Source organism: Solanum verrucosum, unplaced genomic scaffold (assembly GCF_900185275.1).
Source record: "Solanum verrucosum unplaced genomic scaffold, falcon-dt-bn FXZP01000060.1, whole genome shotgun sequence".
NCBI classification, from domain to species: Eukaryota; Viridiplantae; Streptophyta; class Magnoliopsida; order Solanales; family Solanaceae; genus Solanum; species Solanum verrucosum.
In genome coordinates this window covers 8,981,821-9,005,669 of record NW_026020129.1, presented here as the reverse complement: position 1 = coordinate 9,005,669, position 23,849 = coordinate 8,981,821, and the positions used below count along the sequence as shown (strand labels likewise).

Here is a 23,849-nt window from a genome sequence, read left to right as displayed (position 1 = left end):
ATTTTAACATAACAATATTGTTGTTGTTGTGTTTCTGACATTGTGGGTCAGAATCTTTTGTGGTTTTTTCTTTTCTTCATTCATGGGGTTGTTCTTAGCTTAGCAGACAAGCACTTAAAGGAACAAATTTTATTTATTTTTTTCAACTTTTGACATTTCTTGATAAATTGGCTTGAATTTTTCATTATGAGCAAAGAATTGTTGAGAATGAAAACTAAAAAGCCAAATGGGAATGGACTTTCATCTTCAGGATGGGAAATGAGGCCAGGAGGAATGTTAGTACAAAAGAGAAGTTCTGATCATAATTCAAATCAAAGTTCAAATATTGTTGTTCCAATTATTAGACTCAAAGTCAAATATGGTTCATCTTATCATGAAGTCAAAATTAGCTCACAAGCAACTTTTGGTAATTTTGATAATTCAATACTTTTTTGTTATGCAATTGTTATATTCATATCTCAAACGATCACTCAGTTCAGAAAATCATTTTCTTTGTTGAAAAAATTTAGTTGAGTGATTATATGAGAAATCAAGAGTGTCGTAAAATGAGGAATCTTGACATGAATTTGCACATTCATATACCTTGATATGCAGTTTTTCAATTCAGATCTCAAAAGGGTTGTCATAAAATGAGAAATCTTGAAATGAAATTGCATATTCATACTTTTTTTTTCTTTCATTTTTTCATTCATCTCTCAAAAGGATGTTCATAAAATGAGGAATCTTGAAATGAAATTGCACATTCATACTTTGATATGCATTTTTTTTCATTCATTTTTCAAAAGGGTAGTCATAAAATGAGAAATCTTGAAATAAAATTGCATAATTTTTTTCTTTTTTTTTTTGCATTTTTTTTCATCTCTCAAAAGGGTGTTCATAAAATGAGGAATCTTGAAATGAAATTGCACATTCATACTTTGATATGAGTTTTATTTTCCATTCATCTCTCAAAAGGGTGTTCATAAAATGAGGAATCTTGAATTTTACAGGGGAGTTGAAGAAAATGCTGGCAGGGCCAACTGGATTACATACTGAAGATCAGAAAATATTTTACAAGGAAAAAGAAAAAGATTCAAGAAATTTTCTTGATGTTTCTGGTATAAAAGATGGATCAAAACTTGTACTAATTGAGGATGAAATAAGCAGAGAAAAAAGGTATCTTGAATCAAGAAGAAATGCAAAAATGGAAAATGCATCAAAAGAAATCACATCAATTAGACTTGAAATCGATAAGCTAGCTAAACAGGTAACAGGAATTATATTTCCTAAATTACAAAAAAAAAAGGTTTTTTATCTTTATTTTTTATGTCAAGGTATTTGATTATTGTTTTTTATGTTTTATGGCGTAGGTTGCAAATGTTGAAATGGACATTTATGGTGGCAAAAAAGTAACAGAGACTTTGTTATTGAGTTTGATTGAACTGTTAATGACACAATTGATTAAGTTGGATGGAATTACTGCTGATGGTGATCTCAAATTACAGAGAAGAATGCAGGTATACATCAATTCAACATAGTTTGTGTCTTTTATAAAATTTTCTATGTTGGATGAAGTTTTCCAAAATTAGTATTTTTGAGATTTAGGAGTCGTTTGGTGTGAAATATAAGGTATAATAATTTCAGGGATAAAATGCAGGATTATTTTACGCTATGTTTGGTTGGAGGTATTAAACAGTCCTGAGATTATTTATCACACTGTTTATACCTTAGTGATGGAATAAATTATCACATATACACGATGGAATACTTATCCCATAATAAGTTATCCTGAGACTAATAACTTGTTCCCACAACTCCTTATTGTATAGTTTACTAAGAAGTGTCTTTAGTTTAGCTATGTAAATTGGTTAGTTATTGTTAGTTCTTCCTTGATCTTTCTCTACAACAACAACACCTCAATTGCAAACAATTTGGAATCAGCTATATGTAATGGCGGAGCCACCCTTCTCCATGGGGTGACACTACACAATATAAATACTTTTTTTTTATATTTTGACCTTTCTTAGTGAAATTCATGACTCAACAGTTGACTATATGAATTCTTACGTCATTTAAGTTTTACCTTGGGAAATCACTAATTATTTTTTGTTGATAAATTGTAGGTGAAAAGGGTGCAAAAATATATAGAGACTCTAGACATGTTGAAAACAAGAAATTCAGCACTTGGAAATGACAATGCCAAAGTGTCAATGCACCACAAAAACAGAATATTTACAGGACAAATGCCAAAATCAATTTATTATCAACAAGAACAAAGGAAGATGGGAAATTTTGCTGATGAGAGAAGCCCAGGGCCAGTTGTAGTGACAACAAAATGGGAAACTTTCTAAGAATTACTAAATAAATTATAAAAAAAAAGCCTAAGGAATATTAGTGTGTGCTTTGAAAAAAATATATATTTCAGATTGCATATTTTCAGTGGCTTTGGCGAAAAGGGTATAAAGTTAGAGGGTACAGAAATAAATTTTGGTTTGTGGATTCATTTGCCTTCATTTCTTTTTTCCTACTTCGATTTTTGACCCCAAATGTTTTTGGGGTTGAAAAAATAATGTGGTGATATGTTATATGGCCTTTGAATTCCAAGTTGTATAAATGTGTATATATATATAATGCCAACATCTGGTGAATTAGATAAGATTATGGTTTTACTTGAATTGAATCTTATATAACAAGTGTCTTATAAATTAAGAGACTTTATCAATAGTGTAAGTCGATTCCTCAAATATATAAGTAGACATTAGTTAGTCTGTCATCGTGATTTTATGAGGTAGTGAACATATATATTTTTCTTCTAAAGTGTCTTAGTTCGTATATCATTGACGTGAAGAGCACGCTAGCTAGGTGGAGTCTCCCATTCGTTTTTGATATGTTTTCTAAGTTGTATATATGTGCATGTGATATACATCATATATAAATTTAAATCAATCGGATCAGTAAACTTGAATTGAGGGGGGAGGGGGGGCTAACTGTTGCAATTATTGACTATTTCCTGTTTCTTTCATCCATTTCCTTTCTTTTTGTCTTGCAAATTAAATGTGATTTGGGACCATTTTGCCATCAAACAACTTTGCTTTTTGATGTATGTGGAAAACTTTTTTGAATTAGATTCCATTTAATGAAGATATGATTATAAGTTAGTTAGGAAGCATAAAGATCTAAATTGTTGGTTGTAAGGTTGCAAAAGGTAATTATAAAATTAACATTGGGCCGAAAGAATAAACCTTTTGGTAATATTAATAATTATACCATAACTAATCACACCAAAATGATAAAAGTGTAGGGTTGACTTTGGAGGTCATGGTAATGATCATTTTGGATTGTTTAATCAGTTGGATTCCACCTTGTTACTTATTTTATTTATATACTTATTTTATTTAGGTAGAATGGTCTGGGAGACCTTTGTACTTGTCTCATTTTGTCACCTGAGCCTTTCTAATCTAGACTTTGCCAATTGAACCCTCGAACTCACTGAAATCCAACATTTTAAACCCTTTTTTTGATCACTCAGTAGTGCATGAATTACAAACACCACACGTAACTTTCCAATTAATTTTAAAATGCCACATAGGATATGACATGTTAAAAATAGGCTAATCCTTTTCTTTCAAACATTCTTTCCTTTCTCCTTTTCAACTAGACCCTTCTACTCCCTTAATCCCGATTTACATTGTTGCTCACTGCGATTTTTTTCGATTTTGTGAAGTGTTTGAGTTCGCGTTTGACTCCATAGTTGTAAGTTTCTTGACTAATTTTCATTCTCTTTGTTTTGCAGTTGTGTTTTTGGTGTTTCATTTTGAATTTTATTGTTTTGAGTTCTTGTTAGGGCTTAGTTGTTGCAGAGGTCGTGGTGTGATTTTAGGGAGGATTTTGTTTTTTTTACATGCCTAATAACAAGCCTAATAACAATTTGTAGAAGTATTATGCTTTCAATGGTATTTGTCGTGAATATCTGTTGAATCTAGGATTTTTTTCGTATTTGAATTATTTATTTATTTTTTATCAATTGCGTTGGATTTCTTTCTTGTTAGTGGTCCAATTGGATTATATCATATTATTATAGAGGTTTTTGTTGTGTTCCATAAAAATTTAGTTGAAAATTAGGTTTTTTTTGTCGATTAGGGATTTTTGTAAATTAGGGTTTTTTTTGGACATTTAGGGCTTTTTGTCAATCATCTAATTGTATTCTCGTGACTTTGCAGGCATGGTAAGAATATGAGTTCAGCAATTATTACACTTCAAATGTATTATGGGGGCTGTTTTTTATCAAATCTTGAACTCAGGTATGCTAATGAAATTTCTGATCTTGAAAAAATAAGAATCGATATGGATGAGCTTTATATTGTTATTTTCATAAATTAGCTAGAGAATTGGGAGTTGAACAAGTTGAAATCTTTGGGTGCAAAGTTAACAAAAAAAGTGTTTTTTATATGTTGAAAAGTGATGCTGATGTGTTGAGATTTATTAACAACTTAAAGGGTGGGGACTTTGTTGATGTGTATGCGGTACATCAAATTAGTACTTCTTTAATTGTTGAGGATCCTACTGAGGTGCAAATAGCCTAATTGCTTACTCCAAAAAAAGGTAACCCCCCACCTACTGTTATAAATGTTAGGGTTGATATGTCTTCCCCTGAACCATCTGATAAAAATGATACAAATATAAAAGAAGATCAACAACCTAGGGTAGACAAGGGTAAGAATAAGGAGACTGCTGCTCCTGAGGTTTATTTAGAGGGTTTAGATGAAGATGAAGGTCAAGGTCAATGTAATGACTTTTCTTCCTACCACCTTCATACATCTGATGAATCTGATGTAGATGTAGATGCTAAACAATCTGATTCTGAGTCACTTTATGACGTTGATGAGAACATTGATGACTTAAGTGACTTGAATTCTGAGTTCGTTGAAGCTAGGAAGTCTAACATTCAAGAACAAGTTACTAAAGAAAAGGCTGCTAGAATAAATGTAGATGAGATACCTTCTAGTCCTGTAGGTATAAATGCTAATTTTGAAGATATTTATAACAATAAGAGGGGAAGATATGAAGGAAAATTAAGTGGGGATGACCTGTATTTTGATAGCTCAGATCCTGGCAGTGATATTAGTGAGGATAAAGGGGATCCTGTTGATTATGATGAGGTTGTAGATCCACTAGCTAGAAACTCAAGTACAAAGGTCTATTTTGACCCAACTGTCAATTTTTTTTTTATTTCAGTTGTATATGGTTTTTATGAATAATGTTCAGTTTAGAGAAACACTACATACTTTCTCTATTCAGAAGGGTGTGAACATTAAACTTAAACTTAAACTTAATGAAAAGGAGAGGATCAGGGCAAAGTGTAATAAAGAGGGTTGTCCTTGGCATATTCTTGGAAGTATTGAGGGTAATACTGAAAATTTTATTGTGAAGACATATTTTCCTATCCATAAGTGTTTCAAAAGAACAAGAAACAAGTTATGTACTCCAAACTGGATTTGTAAGACTTACAAAGACAGAATCATGAGTGAGCCTAGCATCAGACTCCATCAGATTCAAGGCTTGGTACAAAAGAATTATGGATTGTATGTTAGTAAAACAAGTTGTAGAAGAGCAAAAATAAAAGTCATGAATGAGCATATGAGTGATTTCATAGAGGAATTTGCTAGATTGTATGACTATGCTGAGGAGTTGAAGTCTACAAATCCAGGAACTATTGTGGTTGTTAGGACATCCAAGAATACAATTCCTGGAAAAGGGGTATTCCAAGGGATTTATATTTGTCTTGGAGCATTAAAAAGTGGTTGGATGGAGGGGAGTAAAAGGATAATTGGTTTTAATGGTGCATTTCTGAAAGGTATATGTAGAGGTGAACTGATGTCTTGCATAAATAATCAGATGTACCCTGTATCATGGACAATAATTAATAAAGAATCCAAAGACATATGGTCTTGATTTATCAAATGCATCAAACATGATTTGAAACTGACACAAACTGAAGGTGAAGAACTGACAGTTATGTTTGATATGTAGAAGGTATGAGAACACTTTGTAGTATTTTTTTTTACTTTGCTATAGCAATTTCTATGTTACACTTATGTTCCTATTGTTTTTCCTTGGCATGCCTTTTTTCTTTGATAGGGTCTTAACCTAGCACTTGTTGATTTATTGCCAAATGCTGAGATTAGATGGTGTGCTAGACATATATGGGCCAACTGGAAGAAGTTTTGGCAGGTTGCCAGGACTCCATTTGAAGTTCATTTACAATCAAAACTTGATGAAATGAGTCTGTTGAGAAAAGGTATTGTGGGAGCTTTGCTAAAGTACAACAAAAATGCATGGTGTAAGGCATTATTCAAGGACCATAGCAAGTGTGACATAGTTGAGAATAATATGTGTGAGACATTCAATAGTTGAATCTTGGCAGCTAGATTCAAATCAATCATCACAATGTTAGAGGAAATTAAAGTCAAAGTTATGGAAATAATGACTCAAATGAGGGAGTTTTCTGAAAAATGGATAACTGATGTGTCACCTATGGCTATGCAAATTCTTATTGACAATGCAGCCATATGTGAGATTAAATTTAATGGAGATAATGGCTATGAGATTCAGCATCCATCATATAAACATGTTGTTAATCTCAAAAAGAAAGTGTGTAGTTGTAGGTCATGACAACTGAAGGGGATCCTTCTGCACATGCAATTACTACAATGCATTACAAGGATCTAGATGTTGAGTCATTTGTTGATCACTAGTACAAGAAGGAAACATATTTGAAGGCCTATAATAAGTTCATTCAACCTATGACAAACATGAAGATGTGGCCCAAGAGCACAAGACCATCCATTGAGCCACCTGAAATCACTCTTATGCCAGGAAGACTAAGGAAACAAAGGTCTAAAGATAGTGATGAACCTAGTAAGAAGAAGTTTGGAAAGCCTACAAGGAAGTGGAGAAAAATGAAATGCTCTTTGTGCATGAATTTTGGACATAACAAGAAAGGATGTCCAATTGCTGTAAGTTTTGCTTTAACTTCTTTAACTTTGTTAATGGAATTTATTTTTATCAATACTTCTTGATTCAGTTTGGAAAAAAATTATATGTAGAAAAATGGCTATACTACTGGAATTGCAAAAACTGCTACAGGTGGAAATGGTGATGCAACTACTTCAGCAGCTTCTACAGGTGTAACTGGCAGAGCTACTGGTGAAAGTGGTGGTGCAACTATTTCAGCAGCTTCTGCAAGTGTAACTGTTGGTGGAAGTGGTGATGCAACTACTAAAAGACCAGTCACTACTTCAGCAGCTTCTACAGGTGTAACTACTGATGATAGTGGTGGTGCAACTACTAACAGACCAACCACTACTTCAACAACTTCTGGAGGTGCAACTACTGCTGCAATAACTACTGGTAGATGTGCTACAAATATTTCTGTAAATTTTGCAAGTGTTGCTCAACCAACAAGTCAATTTAGTACTCAACAGTCAACTACTAGTACTAGTGGCTCAAAGAAGAGTAGCAAAGTTAAAAGAGGTGGTGCAAATTCCGGATATAAGAGGCCAAAAACAGAGAATGTCACGACCTAAAAATGAACGTGATGGCACTCATCTTATCCCATCAAGACAAGTCAGCCTAAAACCCAATTAATACAGTAAAATGCGGAAATATCATAATCAACTCAAAAATACCCCCAAAATTTGATTGTCACATGTACAAGACTCTAAGTATTACAATTGATTCAAAAGAAAATACAAGTCTCAAATGACCTTGTTTCTAGAATAGAACAAAATCATAAGTAGGAGTAAGAAGGTCTGCTGAGATGACAAACAACTACCTCACAAATCTCCAAGAAGCATCGAAAAATAGGAGAATAGAAAGTATCACAAAATCCAGGCTCGTAACCTATAAAAAATTATAGAAGCAAGGGGTGAGTACCAAACCACACGGTACTCAGCAAGTAAACTTCTAAACACAAGCTAATGGAATAAAATACGGGTACTCCTTACATACCAACCAAACCTCCACAACTACAACCTGCATAAAATCAACCCAACCTAACAGTTCACAGTGTACGTAGCACCCAGCTCAACAACAATCACTTTAACCAATTACATATCCTCAACAACAAATTCAATATTCATCAATCACAACTTTCACAAAAAGGGGCACTCACAATATCAACAACACATAAGATCAAGTTCATCAAATAGAGGTATTCAAATATCAAGTATTTTCCAACCACCAAATAAACACAAATCATCAAGAATGAAGGATGTCATGGGATGTAATGCAATATGACACCATGAAATGAATGACTCAGAATACCAGGTACTCTCTCAACCGTATATACATGATACTCCTCATAAATACATCGAGAGTTCAGACCCATGGAGGACTCGCGAGGTCCATATACCGACACGGACGATCTCCACGTGTCTGTGCAGACGATCTCAACGCACTATCATAAAATCAAACAATCCCCAGCACGGACGATCTCCAGGTGCCCAAAGGATAATCGTACTCGATCTCAACACGAAAGATCTCCACGTGTTAGACTTTGCTCATACCCAATCTCATGTTAATGCATGTGCACAATATGATATCAATTAAAGGGGATGATGCAACATCTCAATAAATCAAATGTCGCTATAACATATAATCACCTCAATTATCACAATTATACGGGTTTAGTAAAGAACACAATTACACATAATAAATCAAGTCAATAACATATCAGCTAATTCCCATATGCTTTGACATTCTCGGATTACAATCCGCTTTTTATAGTAATAAACTTTCCCTTTATAACATCGGTACCCGTACCATTCTCAACACATCACACACAAATAATTAATCACATTGCCTTTTATTACCCCTTTTCATTATTAGAATTAATCAAGGTGGACAAGTCAATCCATCACCAAGTCTCATTACCCTCAAACATATATTACAAGGAAATACACGAATTTCATACACTTAACAGGGGTTAGAAATCCACTTGCCTCAAATAACTGAACAATCACTCTGAAACTTGAACCTTCATTTTTCGTTGAGCTTCCAAATCAATGCAATCTATTCAAATACATACTCACAATAAGATTTCAAAACTAACAACACACATATTACTATAGGTTTAGCCTTGACCTAAAAATTCGCTAGACTTAATAATCAAGTTTGTAATTCTTTATGCTAATTAACATTTCACTAAAATATTTTTTCACGTTTCAAGTCTAGGGTCAAGTCCCAATTTTTCCAATATCCTAAATCTAATGGTATTCACATAATACCTTACATCATATCTCAATATTATTAAAACTTGATTTATGAGGTAACTATAACAATAAAATAAAAGGAGAACCCTAAAGAAAATGACAAACCAGTAACTTAGATTGGCTACCTAAAACAACCATCCATTCATTCTTTAAGCACTATCCAATCACCCTTCATTATTATAAAATTATTGTTTTATAATTGTCCTTAAATTAAATGGTCGCATTAATTCTTAATTTGACACTAAGAAAAATAATAAAAGCCACGGTTACAACAACGATCAATTCACAATAAAATGCCCACAATATAATATTATATTTCCTCTAAGAACCAATTCCTAATTTGCTAATGATTAATCCTAAAAAGGCACTCATTGCCAAATCATTCTCTCATTGATAGCCATCAATTGTTGGTAAGGAATTAAGGTTAAAAAACCGATAAAAGGCACCTATCTAATCTACAAATTCAAGAGGCAACCCATTATTTTCCTACCTACTATACTACTGGTTTTATACACACATATATATATATATGCATAGCAATTAATGCATTACCTGAAGCTGCTCGTTTGATGCCGCCACCGTCCGTTCCTTCTTTCCCTTTCTATTTCTCTTCCAAATTAATTGTTTATTAAAACAGACAAAATCCACTAACTTATTTTTAATACATAGGCCTAATGGCATAGGGTGTTAAATAAATAATCACTTTAGCCCATTAACTGTCAATTATCTACAATTACCCATCACCTAATTAACTCAGGTTAAATGAATAAATCCAAATTTCCAAAAATAAAAATCGGGTTATTACAGAGAAGCCAAGAACAACTGGTTTTGGTGTGCTATTTGGAGCAGATGGTGGTGTGATTGAGAGGGTAAGTATTATTATTTAAGGACCTTTAGTTTGATTCTATAGAATCTCTCTAACTAATATCATTATTGTCTTTTAACAGTTTGGAACTACTGATAGAGTGTTACATTGTGCACCATTGAAGAGTTAGTGCCTACCAATATCGATCTTGGTTACAAACCCAATGGACTAACGTGGAAGGGTAGAGCTGCAGTTACTCAAAGGCAGCTACAAGAACAAAGTTACAAGTGAGCCACTCAGTTCACACCAAGCACTCAAGACACATAATATTTCATAGTAAAGACTTATGTTTTGCCTAGATAAATTCGCAATGACATTGTCTATGATACTTTTCACTATTAACTTAATTTTCAACTTTTGTGTTAGCTTGCTATGACAAACAAATTATTTTTGTTTATGAATTTGCTATGATATTTATAAGTCTTAATCTGGATATTTTCATACATTATATTACATTATCATAGTACTCAAATGAACAAATCATCAATACATCTTAAATACAAAAGATAGAAACCGAATGACAACAATCACAACAACACTGATATAAATACTAATGCTCGATCTCCCTTGTCTTTCATGTCTTCCATGCTTTCCATGCCTTCCCTGCCTTCCATGATCAACATTTGCTGATTGATTCTTCATGTAGTATTGTTCTTGGTATGTACAATCAGCCATATCAGCCCATCGAAAAAATCCACATCCATTACCATTTGTGTATTTTTGACAGCCCCAAAACATTCTTCCTGGATTTGTTGATGTTCTTGACATCTTAAGTTCAACATGAAGCCCACAATAGTAAAAACAAACAGTCATTATGAAGAACAAAAAAATTAACGAGTAAGAAAAATGCGAGAAAAATAAAATATAGACAAATAAGGCCTGATCAATTGTGGAGAAGAAAAAGAAATTTGGAGTGAAGAATTTTGGAGAGAGATAAACGAGTGAGAAAGAGAAGAAATTTTGGATATTTGAAGAAGAAATTAGGGGAATTTGAGGAAGATGACCAAAAATAACCGTTATTGACTTGCATCTCGCGCTCCTAAAGTGGGTGTAATTCACGCACTTGAACTACTTTTGCCACATGGGATGACAGGTCAAAAAAAAGTTTAAAATGTTGGATTTCAGTGGGTTCGAGGGTTCAGTTGGCAAAGTCTAAATTAGAAGGGCTCAAGTGACAAAATGAGACACGTACAAGGGTCTCCCAGACCATTCTTCCTTTTATTTATCATCCCATTTTGAGACAAATAATAATAACAACACTAACAAAATATTAGATGAGTCAACCAATTTCTCTACTTCGCTACTTTATGTTACACTCTGAGCCTACACTTTGGACGTGACAACTATTGTGGCCTGAGTGAACCCTTGGTCTGGCATACAGTAAGACTGAATACTGACGTATGCTCATCTTTTAAAAGATTTTGTATTAGTCAGTATTCAATAATCTTATAGTATATCAGACCAAGGGTTCGCTCAGCCCAGTAATAATTTTGAATGCTAGTCAAGTCTAGAGTGTAGGCTCAAAGCATGACACTTTCTCTTCTTATTTTGTCACAATTTCCACCTAGGCCCCCGACTTTAGTTGCTTGGTCGGGATAGAACACCCCTCCCCCTCTCTGCCCTCACCCATGTGGATTAATCGAAGGGATGTGGTGCAACTTGATAGCATGTTTGTATTTAATATAAAATGTCACGAGTTCAAATTCTAAAACTCCCAAAAAAAAACCTTTCTCAAGCAGCCGGCTAATTAATGTCAATATTTGTTGTCTTTTGGTGATATATCATAAACAGTAATTATAATACCATTTATGTGAATTTCAACGCTTTCATCATTGAAATGAATTTTCAAATGAAAATTTCATTTTCTTCCACTTCATCATAGAGTTAATTAAACATAGAGGGATCATTTTAGTTTACAGGTATGACTTTAAAGGATACTCAATTACTCATAATCATAAATTAACTAACGACTTTTTTGGTTTAAAGGAATCAAAATCCTAAAATTCCAAAAAAAGGCATCTAATTGTTGAGGTAATAATATAAAAGAAAAATCAAGGACAAATCAATGTGATAATAATCAGAAATAATATTCTACAATCATATAATTATTGAAATGCTTTGCCCCAACAAATGAGGAACCATGGATAATGAACTAAAATGGTAGTATTAATTCTTAGCTTTATTTTGTTTATTATTTCATTTTAGCATTAAGAAATACTCCCTCTGTCCAGTAATAGTTATCCACTATTGACTTGATACAGAAATTAAGAAGCAGTAAATTATAGGAGTAATTTTACCAAATCACCCTTATTAAATATATGTCAACTAAACATTGAAAAATGAATGTTACTATTTCATAGAAAGGGTTAAATAGACACAATATAGTAAATTATTCATTTATTTTATAAATTGGACAAATATTATTGGACATCCCTTAATAGTATATTGAACAAGTAAAAATGAACGGAGTGAATATAAAGAATTCTTCTTTATAATTTTTTTCTTCATTTAAAAGTTGAGGAAACTCATATTCTTTGGTTTATTCCCCTCTCTCTTTAAATTTTTTTATATCTCATGAAAATAGAGGCAAATTTGGTATTTAATTGCAAGTCGACATTTCTTGATATGAAAGTGATGAAGTAAAAAATTGACATGAAATAAGTGAAGTGAGAATTGATCCCAAATAGAATCTAAAAAAGGTCAAATTACTTGAGATTATAAATATTAATTATGAACTCAATTATTATTATATATTAACTTGAGATAATTATAGTAATTTATGATCTTCAAATTTTGGATCTGCCTCAACATAAAAGCTATACCAAGTTATTTAATAGAAAACAAATGACCAACATGGTGAAATGATAAAATTTGAAGTCTAGGTATGAAATAGCCTTTGTTGAAAAACGTCTTACCCCCAAATATATATCAGACTTTCTAGCGTGATTTAAATTCTATAGTGTCCGATAGGAATACCAGTTCTAGGTATGAAATTGCCTCTATTAAAAGACGTTTAACCCCTAATATATATGAGACTTTCTAGTATGAATTTAAATTAAATTGAATTTCGATACAAATATCAAACACACAAAAAACTAAATAAAGTAAATTGAAAACCAACCCCAAATAAAGGCCATAAAAGTTGAGTGGAGGCTATCACTTATGGAATTTCCCACAAAGCTATAGGTATTATATTCTCTTCAAAAATAAAAGAAGGGAAAAAAAGAGAGAATATATGCTGCTTATAATTAGTAGTAGAAGAAGAGACATCTCACACTAGATGGGACCTAAAGCACATAGAATAAAGAGAACATTCTTTTGTCTATCTTATAATTATTATTACAGCAAAAAATGCACATAGGTGGAATTATTGGCATACCCAAAGCCTTATAATTGCCAAGAACATGTACTCCCTATTTGTTAGGAATATTTTTTTCATAGTGACCAAGGTGAATGTACAATTTTTCAATGGTTTTTTTGGTACATAATTTTTTTCACAAGAGATCCATAAATAAACTACAGGAAATTTGCAAATAAAACACAATAGAGGTTTGTAAGATTATAAAGGCATTATTTGGGGCCGCAAGATTAAATCAAATTTATTTATTCGTATTAGATCTGTGACGGCCGATTGAATCAAACAAAGATTAAAGGATAATTCAATTCATTAAGGAGCATAATCAAAGAAGATTTTAGGATTTTTTTAAAATCATTTTTTAAGGTTAATAATTGATGTCATGTTACGATTTATTGAAGAGCTAGGTACAATCGAAGAAGATTCCAGAACTTTTACCATTCTTTTTCAAGTTACGAATCGGTATCAGATCAAAGACAATTCTCTATGGCTCTCGAACAACTATAGCTGAAGGTATCAACCTACTTTAATATATCATCGATACCTTTTGTCATAGTTGTCAAGTGCCGTAGTGAATTGACAAATGAAAAACCTAAGAATCTTTTACGGTTATGAATCGGTATCAGATTAAAAGATAATTCTCTACAACACTTGAACAACTATAGTTGAAGGTATCTTCCTACTTAAATATTTCGGCGGTACCTTATGTCATAGTTGTCAAGTGCAGTAGAGAATTGGCAAATGAGAAACCTAGAAATCTTTTAATCTATGTTTATTTCAGTGTGAACCAGACTAATGAAATCACATCATATTTATAGGAGGATATGGACTTGTAGGCAAATGTTTTAATCCCAAGGACTTTTCATAAAATATGATCGCCCTATGAAGTCATAATTAACAGTTTCCTTCCATCAAAGAAACTTCGAGATATGCATAACCAAAATATTAATTAATTTTTTTATCTATTATTTACTTGAAAACAAGGTAAATAATTTTCTACCTAATATGTGGGACACATAATTGTCTCTAATAAACCAGTGTATTAATATTCTTGAAACAATGTCCAAGATTCATGCATGCTTCTAATTTCTAAACCATAGACAATTCACCTATATATAATTAATAAAATAAGCTTACGAAATTTCCATACAATTTTCTCAAATATATATTGTTTTCAAAATTTTAAATATCTTTAAGCATGCTGCACAATATTTATTTATTTTTAAAAATCTCTGTTAGTATTTAAGTATAATTTGTTTCAGGTAAGTGGAGTTATATTTTGACTAGCTAATAATCATAAGATTTTTTATTTAATCAAACAAAAGAGGAAACTGTTGTGAAATGCGCACCTCCTACCTTGACATTTTCTGATTATAAAACTAAGATTTTGCCTAATCTTATTGCACGATCAATTCTGATTTTCTAGTAATAATAAATTAGAGTAATTAATCTAACTAAATTATTTTCTTTTAATTTTTCGAAGGACAAACCTTCCTACCTAGCTAAGTCATACTGCCCTCAATGAAATTTGATTAATCAATATATTTAAAATTTGATTTGTGAAGAATTAAACTATTAATTTAGTGATAAGTGTGACGACCCGACATATCATCATGTTACATAAGTGTTTCGTAAGTGCCATATGGCACAAAGTTGTACATGTAGAAGGCTTACATAGGAAAAAGACTAGTTCTTATGGATGATTCTAGAGAAGTATGGAAGTTTTCATGAAAGAATATATAATTGCATAGAAGGTCCCTAGTGATGTAGAGAATTCTAGAAGGACTTATTTGTAAATATGTAGGAACTTGCTTAACAATTATTACTTACATATTAACCCCTAGGTTAGTAGTATAAATAGAGGGACATTCATTTGTAAATTCACCAAGCAAGAATCAAGCAATCTTCCCAGCAATATAAAACCTTCAATTCTCTTGTGTCTTTCTTTATTCTCTTATCGATCTAATTTGAAAAGGCTTACTTAAGCGTATAAGATCGTGAAAATCCGTGTATAAGTTGTCAAGTCACGGACGGAGTACTTAGTAGAAGTCTAAGGCTGTGACATAGAACTCTTACTTTACAACTTAAAACTTAAAAAGGTGTTAAAAAGTTCCATTCTCACGGACGCAAGAAATATTGTGAAAAATCGTGATAAGACATGACATGATGTATTTTTAGTTTATCAAGAACATTACTTTAGATAAGAGGATATGCATATCACAAATTATGATAAAATATTAGCAGGTACGCTTCCTTGTGTAATAGGCTTGGTGCACCCTATTTGTTTCTCCTTCCATTATTCTCGTAGTGTTTTGTCTTCCAATTTTTGTTATTATTTTTTATTTGGACAAATTACTTAACTATACTCCTTTACTTACCTTAATATCCATTTATCCCTACTTATTTCAAAAATTTCAAAAATCCCTTATTTATATATGTATCCCGCATGTTTCCCGTGCACAACACTATGTATCTTGCTATTTGGAATGTATCAAACGCTATGTATCCCGTGCACAACGCTATGTATCCCGCATGTATCCGGTATACAACACTATGTATCCCGCTATGTGGAATGTATCAAACCTAATGTATCATGTGCACAACGCTATGTATCCTTCTATGTGGAATGTATCAAACCTAATGTATCCCGTGCACAACGCTATGTATCTCGCAAACATAATTTTTAAGGGATTTTTGGTAAATAGAAAACTAGAAGGGATAAGATGTTATTTAGTACTTATAATATGTGGTTCCTATAATTTATACTTTTTATTTTGGTTAAATTATTCTGAAGTGAGTAAACGTATAAAAAATTTAAACGACTAAATACAATTTAAATAGCAATGTCTAAATAGAATACCTTGTGAAATATGCAAGTTCAACATTGAAAATTGGTAGATAGATGGATCTGAAACCCCCTGCAAGGCCCAACAACATCTTAGTGTCTATTAAATGGGCTGCTTTTGCAAGATCTGTGGGCTTTTTACTGAGGTAGCCACATAATGTTCATGCCGGCTCTAGATAAAATATACCGCTATTTATGAAAATTCCTCTATATTTAATTATAGCGCCTCTACTTTCTATTTCTATTCTTCTTTTTGCATGAAAAAAATGATGCGATACATATTTAATTCCCTTTTAATTATAGTTTTATCCAAGTAGATGCTTCTATGTAGACAAATGACTACAAATTTTACTAATTAAAGATAGAGGTCCTATATACAGTTGATATACAAACAACATTTTTCGTGAAAACTAAGTTAAATTCATAATAAATAAAGTAAAAAGTTTAAATTTCGTGTTATGAAAGTATACTTTGCTTTATATTATTAATAAGTTGAATTAACTTATAACAAAATGTAATATTTAGCTATAATTTGGTTACCTAATCGGTTAAATATGCATCAATAGTGAAGAAATTATTTACATAGTATATAATAGTAAGTCATTAACAATAATATCATGATTAGGATAAACATGCTCCTAACTAGGTCCACACAACAAACAAAATAGATTATCCATAATGCATAGATTTTTTAAAAAAATTGTCTAGAGGTGATGAATTATATATTATGGTTGAAGAAATTCATTAATGCAATTAATTGTACGGAAACAGTTCATCAATTTATGCTTAAACAAAATTTGGAAAATACAACAACATTATCTCAAAATAATAATTACGCAAATTGGCATATTTTTCAAGCAAAAATATTTTATTTAAAAGTATGCATCTTGTAACATGTTTGCCATTACCTATCCATGTTGCTTGTGATGTACATTTTGTAATTATCCCATTAAAGGACAACTTTATATTAACAGATTAGTATAAACTAGTTACTGAAATTAATCAAGAATTATTTTTGTTTTGATAATTAAATCAACAATGCACCACCAATGCATGTGGTGGAGTGCAGGAGGGGAGTTGCTTCTCCCTTAATTGGAAGTTTAACTCAGGTTCGAGTCTTGGTGCCCTGAATATTATCCTACTTGGTGCGCATTCAAATTAATCCGACTTTAATATAGATATCACACCTCATATGAAATAAAAAAAACTTAATAAATGCTAAAAACAGATAGTACAAATTTAAAGCTAGTCAATTTATTAATTAAGTTACAGAACGGAGAATAGTCATGGCTGGTTAATACAACTTTATTTATTCTTTTGTACTTGAATTCTTTCTTTTTCATGTTTGTATTTTTCAAACAACTTGCTTTTTGTCAAACAATATAACCCCCCCCCCCCCACCCACCCACCCACCAAAAATAATAAGCACTTTAGTATATTTCGTCTAGTAAATGAAAATTGGAATTATCAGGTCTTTTCACTCGATATTCAATTTGAGTTTACTGTATAATAAATTGAAACTTTATATGTCATAATAACATCATATACAAGAAATATATAATATATTTATCGATTTGATGCACTCATGAGTTCACATGTATACTTTTTCTTTCTTCAAATAAAACCACCTCAGTAAATTCCAAACTATACTCAAAGATTCAATGTATACATAATATACTATAGACTTAGTTACACACAATATTGCCGCCGGTTGCAAAGATTGAATAGTCTTCTCAATATTGAATAAAAAATAATAATAATATGGATATTAAATTATAAAAAAACAATAACTTAACCATAAGAATTATGGATTAATTATAAAAGTAGATCACAAAATTACAACTAAAACAACAAAAACTTGTAGAAAAGACATATATCTTGTATTCATGATCTTGTTCGCGTATACTTAAAAGAGAAGTTTCTATGATATTTTAATTTTATTTTGTTATCGATTCTTACTCTAATTATTGTACGTACTAAAAATTCGATACATTCTGAAATTAAGATTGAATTTAGTACTAGTACTTTGTCCCAACGTAAACAAGATGATTGACTTTTAAAATTCAAACAATATGGGCTTCCATTTTTCATTTTTTATATTTTAAAACAGCTCAAATGGATAGATATGGGACACAATTCAACAGATCTAAGTTGAAATATTTTTTTTAAAAAGGAAAAAAAAATTAAATTGACTTTTAAAAGTCAAATATTTGTGTTTCAAAGGAGAGAAGAAAACAAAGCAGGCTGATAAATTTTACAAAATCTATAGATAGATACAAAGGAATAAACAATGCCGGCTTTCGTTAATTAAATTGAGAGTGCTTAAAAAAAGTATAAGTCAAATTTAATAATTTACACATTAGCTGATTCGAACATTATTATTTTCATTTAAAAAATAGTTGACTTTAAAGTCAAATATTTGTGTTTAAAAGGCAGAGAAGAAGTACACTAAGTTGGGGCGGAGCAAGGAAGGCCCGAATGATTTTATCTGAATTTCCTTTCATTAGAAAATATATTAGTTATACTTGGTTAAAATTATTTTTTAGATACATATACTAGACGTAGAATCCCCTTTGACATTTTATTTGCTTATTTTATATTTCAAACTCCTTAATAAAAAATCTTGATTCCACTATTGCACAAAACTGATAAATTTTCACAATCTCTTGACATCTAAAATCTAAATTAATGTCACAAAATAATGCCGACTTTCATTAATTAATATTATGCCACAAAATAGAAAAAGAAAAAGGACTTTCTAATTTCTACGTGCTTAATTACATTTCAAGAAAGAAAAAGAACTAATTTAATCTCTACTAGTGTACAAAAATATATTAAAAAATCAATAATCCCACAAGAATTGAATGAAAAAATAATAATAAAATCAAACATTTGAATTTTCCAACTTGTGATAATCCAATGATTCCAAATAATCCTCTATCTTTTCATCTTGATTATCACAATCACCATTAATAAGTTCTTTTGCTCTTCTTGCTTGATCTTCCCAATTAGTCTTAACCAATATAATTAACATCATAGTCACAGCACATGAACCTTGTGCAGCTAATAATCCAAGCCATAATCCTTTAAAATCAAATCCCATAAAAAAACTTAACCAAATTGCAATTGGCATTCCAACTAGATAAAAACATCCTAAATTAACATTAGCACCTAATTTAGGCCTAGCTGTTCCTCTTAACACACCACAACCTGTTGTTTGTGGACAATTCCCAAGTTCACAAAGCCCTATAATAGGTAACACCATCGCGGTTAATTTCATAATTTCTTGATCCTGAGTGAACATTTTTGCCCAAATATTACGTACCAGAATAGCAAAAAATAAGGATGAGATTCCCAACACGAAACTTGTACATAGTCCAATAATAGCTGCTAATTTAGCGCGATTTGGACGATTAGCACCTAATTCATTTCCAACTCTTGTTGATACACCAAAGCTTAATGATGATGGGAAAATGTAGATTAAAGATGTTGTTTGGATTAAAATTCCCATTGATGCAACTGTTGATTGAGGATTAATTAAAATCCCACATAATAAAATCATAATTTCATACCACCACCACTCTAAACAAACACTAATACAACTTGGAATTGCTAAATTAAGAAGTGATTTCCATCCCTTAAAACACTCTAAAGAAATTCCACTCCAAGTTTTCTTGTAAACCTTAGAAAATATAATATAAATAATTAATGATCCAACAAGATTGAAATTTGTCCAAACCCCACTTAAGGCAACACCTTTAATCCCAAGATTAAGAATTTTGATTAAGAAATAATTAATTGGGATATGAAGAATAATTGCAAAAATAGCACAAAAAGTTAAAGGCAATGTGATGGATTGTGAACGAAGATAAATTCTTAGGGGGTGTAAAAGTGATTGAGCAAAAAGATCAGGGAGTGAAAAAAGAATGTAATTTTGTGCCATATTTGCAATTTCATGATCTTGGCCACAAAGAATCAAGAGTTTTTGCATAAATAGCCACAAAATTGAAATAGGAATTGAGGTTAAAAGTAGCAAAAGAATAGTTCTTTGTAATGTAAGGCCTAAAATGTTGAATCTTTTAGCACCAAAAGCTTGTCCACAAATTGGTTCCATTCCCATGGCTAAACCTGAAAGAATTGAATAACCGGTTATATTTGCAAATCCAATTGCAAGTGAACCACCAGCTAAAGAAAGTTCCCCTAAATGACCAAGAAAAATCATGGAAATAATTGAACGTGAATAAAGAATTAGCCCTGTAAATATCATTGGAAATGCAATATTTCCAATGCATTGTGCTTCTGAAATTGCAAGTGTTAGATGCTTTTTTTGCTTTGGAATATTATTGCTTTCTTCCTTTTCATATATCAAAGGACTCAACATCCTTAACGACGTGTTTGAGTATGACACGAGTAGATAGAATCTGATTAACGGTGAAATATGTAGAAATCGAAAACAACACCAAAAATGAAAGCAAAGAGGTGTCGAGTAGGGTATGAATAGACAGAATATGATGAAACAGTGAAATATGTAGAGATCGACAAAGAACGTCAACAACAAAAGTAAAGATGTATCAAATATGATATGAGTAGACGAAATATGGTAAAATGGTAAAATATGTAGAAATCGGAAAAGAACGTCAACAACGAAAGCAAAAATGAGTAGAGTATGGTATAAGTAGATGAAATTTGATAAAACAGTGAAATATGTGAAAATCAGAAAGAACACCAACGACGAAAGAAAGTATGTTTTTTTTTCTTGAATTAAGTGACTTAAAAGGGTTTTTGAGGGGTTCAATATGTGTTGGGGTTGGTTGGCTTTATATAAGTGGGAGAAATTATAAAAAGAAAATTCTTTGTTTTCATCTCTTTCTAGTAAGGTCGGCTTAGAGGAACAAAACTATTTCGGTTGACTAAGTTTTTTTGTTTTTTTTTTGCAAATATAGCCACCAAAATTTTTACAAAGATTTTAAATGTTTCTACAATATAAAGTCGTTTATATAACCGACCAATTAGAATTATGTCACAATTTGGCCTGCATGCATCAATATATACAGCCAAACATATCGAGAAAAGTAAGAAAAATGATGATGGTTAATATCATGTTTGAGTTTAATTTATTTAAAAAAAACATACAGTGTGTGTGGACTTTGAGAAAAAAAAATTAAAAAAATTGTGGGACGGTTATTTAATAGTGATAATTAATTAAAAATATTTTTTGACTATTAAGGGAGGCAGGGACAATTTATGCCTGCCGTTTCAGTTTGTGAATTAATACATCCTTTGAATATTGCAAATACCAGTTACTCTCTAGAGATAATAAATCAGTTTTTATGACTAAATATTATATACATATACATATATAATATCGTAATTATCATCGCTCGATTATTATTTTTGTACACCACAAGCAATTACTTAGGCACCTTAATATATAATTTAGATTATTTCTTTCTCGACTTTGGATCTTTGCATCCACCTCTGCTCACTCTTTCATTTAATTCAATTTTTTGTCGTGTAGAATTCTCCATCATAAATTCAAAACTTCTTATTCATAGTATAGGAATTCCATCAATTTCACGACATTTCTCGAATATAGCTATAAAATAAATTCTAAAAGAAATTGGCCGACTTAATAATTAGGTTTAGTACCAAATTAAGAGAAAGGCAATTTGATCATACAAAGACAAATCTAAATTACTCAGTTAACTTGGACGCCTTTCAAATTAATTAACATGTACTAATTAGAATTCTATTATTTAATCACCCATTTAAATGAAATTTCATTAGCTGCCAATCTTTTGTCTAATATAAATAAAATAATTATACACTTGCCCACTTTTGCCAAATATATTTAAATATTATTTTTGGTACATCCAATTTTGCCTAATATACTACTAGTAGCAAAATTTTGAACAGAAAAATCCAAAATAAAACCAGAGAACTATTCTTTTTTGTCTTGTCTTAGAATTTTATGGTGCGTAGAAGAAAACTAAGACAACAAAATAGACAAAAAAGAAACATGAGAATAAAACAAAAAAAGTGTTCTCGTGCGGGTGAGTGAGGGGGTGGGGGTGGGGTATGGGTAGGCAGAATTTCAAAAGAAATAGTTTGAGTCAATTGGTCTTTGTGTTGGGGGGAATGAACATGTGTGTCATGAAGATTACTATATTAAACGGTTGTGATAGAGCGATAAATATTCCTCAATTCTTAATTAATAAATTTGCGTGAAAGCTTAGAGCCCTTTTCGCTAGGTTCAAAAGCTTTCCAAAAGACTTGATCCAATAGAAATCAAGTATTGAGTGTAGCTGATATGCGGCTACGGCTAGCCGATCATATCATTCCATAAAAAAATCTATATGCGATCATAGAAGCACTAATACATCAAATTTAATCAGAACTCCAAAGTTAAGTATACTTGTGTGAGATCAATAGTATTAGGATGGATGACCCCTGAGAAGTTGTTGGGATGGTAAGCATCCTTCACCTCCGGCCTTTGAGGTTGTGGGTTCGAGTCATCAAAGGAATAAAAAGGTGGAAGCTCCTAGGAGCGATTAAAAAAATAGAATAATGTAATCTTTTTGTAGAGAATTAGGATCGGAGAGAGTTACCTACTTAAACGAGATTTTCTGCTACGAATTCAAATCAATCGATCCCTAATATAGATATTGAACACTGATACAATAACTAAAAATGTGTATCATAAAATCTTATAATTATACTGTACAGATTAAAGTGTTGATCTAGCTAGACACATGTTTCTTGTTAATAGGTTTCTAAAAGTAAAAAGTCCAAGTAAATCATCGTACTCTAGCTACTTTATATGCTTTGATTAATTATATTAATCACTAGTAAGATTACTTTCTAACTAATATAACTATTCATAACTTTGAATTATGTCCCAAATTAGGTCCGTGATTGAAAATAATTAAATTAACAAAAATAGTCGATCAACAGAGTCACTATTTGATTTGGGTTAATTAATCAGAACCATTTATTTTTTACCTTGATTGTCTCTAAACAAGTGCAAAAATAATCGATTTTGAAATCATCATTTAACTCCTTATCGTAATACACGAGTGACTTCAGATATTTTTTTCCTAAAATTTGGCTTGACTAATCCCAAACTTCGATTTAAAGTTTGGTTTGCCAATCTCAAAGAGTCAAAGTCTAACACTACTGCTTAAATGACGACGTCGAAATAGGTATAAATAATCAAATGAGGCTGCGTTACTAATTTCAATAATTCCTTTTAGAATTTTGGATAGTACTAAAAAATCAAGTTGTGTTTTACATGTAATAAACAGTAATATTATTTATTCCTCAAGAAATGTGATACTTATGTGAAATAAATTAAAGTCCCATATTTGAATAAGTGAATACATTCCCCTTGACATAAAATTTATTTACTTGACAGTTGCCACATATAGAAAATGTATAGTTTGTACGATTTTAGGAACTAAAACAGTAACTTTAGATAGTTGTTAAACTCTTTCAATAAGGAAAAAAATTCAATGCCAAAAGTTTTAAAAAAAA

General features: G+C 31.3%; 3 protein-coding genes across 3 annotated transcripts; 2 read left to right on the top strand and 1 right to left on the bottom strand.

Moving 5' to 3' along the window:
- LOC125826975 (BAG family molecular chaperone regulator 3-like) lies at nucleotides 1–2,605 on the top strand. Its single transcript, XM_049506329.1, has 4 exons — nucleotides 1–406; nucleotides 990–1,246; nucleotides 1,350–1,496; nucleotides 2,103–2,605. The coding sequence occupies exons 1-4, from the start codon at nucleotides 187–189 to the stop codon at nucleotides 2,328–2,330; spliced, it is 852 nt and encodes a 283-aa protein (XP_049362286.1). The 5' UTR covers nucleotides 1–186; the 3' UTR covers nucleotides 2,331–2,605.
- A 4,177-nt stretch (nucleotides 2,606–6,782) lies between these two features.
- Nucleotides 6,783–7,565, top strand: LOC125826725 (uncharacterized). The gene is made up of 2 exons (XM_049506070.1): nucleotides 6,783–6,995; nucleotides 7,086–7,565. The coding sequence occupies exons 1-2, from the start codon at nucleotides 6,783–6,785 to the stop codon at nucleotides 7,563–7,565; spliced, it is 693 nt and encodes a 230-aa protein (XP_049362027.1).
- An 11,608-nt stretch (nucleotides 7,566–19,173) lies between these two features.
- Nucleotides 19,174–20,697, bottom strand: LOC125827055 (protein DETOXIFICATION 49-like). Its single transcript, XM_049506413.1, has one exon. It carries the CDS (start codon nucleotides 20,695–20,697, stop codon nucleotides 19,201–19,203), a length of 1,497 nt encoding a protein of 498 aa, XP_049362370.1. The 3' UTR covers nucleotides 19,174–19,200.
- Between the last annotated feature and the right edge of the window lie 3,152 nt (nucleotides 20,698–23,849).

Excerpts from the sequence above, each read along its gene's own strand:
- LOC125826975 (XM_049506329.1), top strand. The coding sequence starts at position 187 with ATGAGCAAAGAATTGTTGAGAATGAAAACTAAAAAGCCAAATGGGAAT. Across the intron at positions 1,247-1,349 it reads TCGATAAGCTAGCTAAACAG|GTTGCAAATGTTGAAATGGA; the intron begins GTAACAGGAATT and ends TTTATGGCGTAG. Across the intron at positions 1,497-2,102 it reads AATTACAGAGAAGAATGCAG|GTGAAAAGGGTGCAAAAATA; the intron begins GTATACATCAAT and ends GATAAATTGTAG.
- LOC125827055 (XM_049506413.1), bottom strand. The coding sequence starts at position 20,697 with ATGTTGAGTCCTTTGATATATGAAAAGGAAGAAAGCAATAATATTCCA.
- LOC125826725 (XM_049506070.1), top strand. The coding sequence starts at position 6,783 with ATGACAAACATGAAGATGTGGCCCAAGAGCACAAGACCATCCATTGAG. Across the intron at positions 6,996-7,085 it reads AGAAAGGATGTCCAATTGCT|AAAAATGGCTATACTACTGG; the intron begins GTAAGTTTTGCT and ends AATTATATGTAG.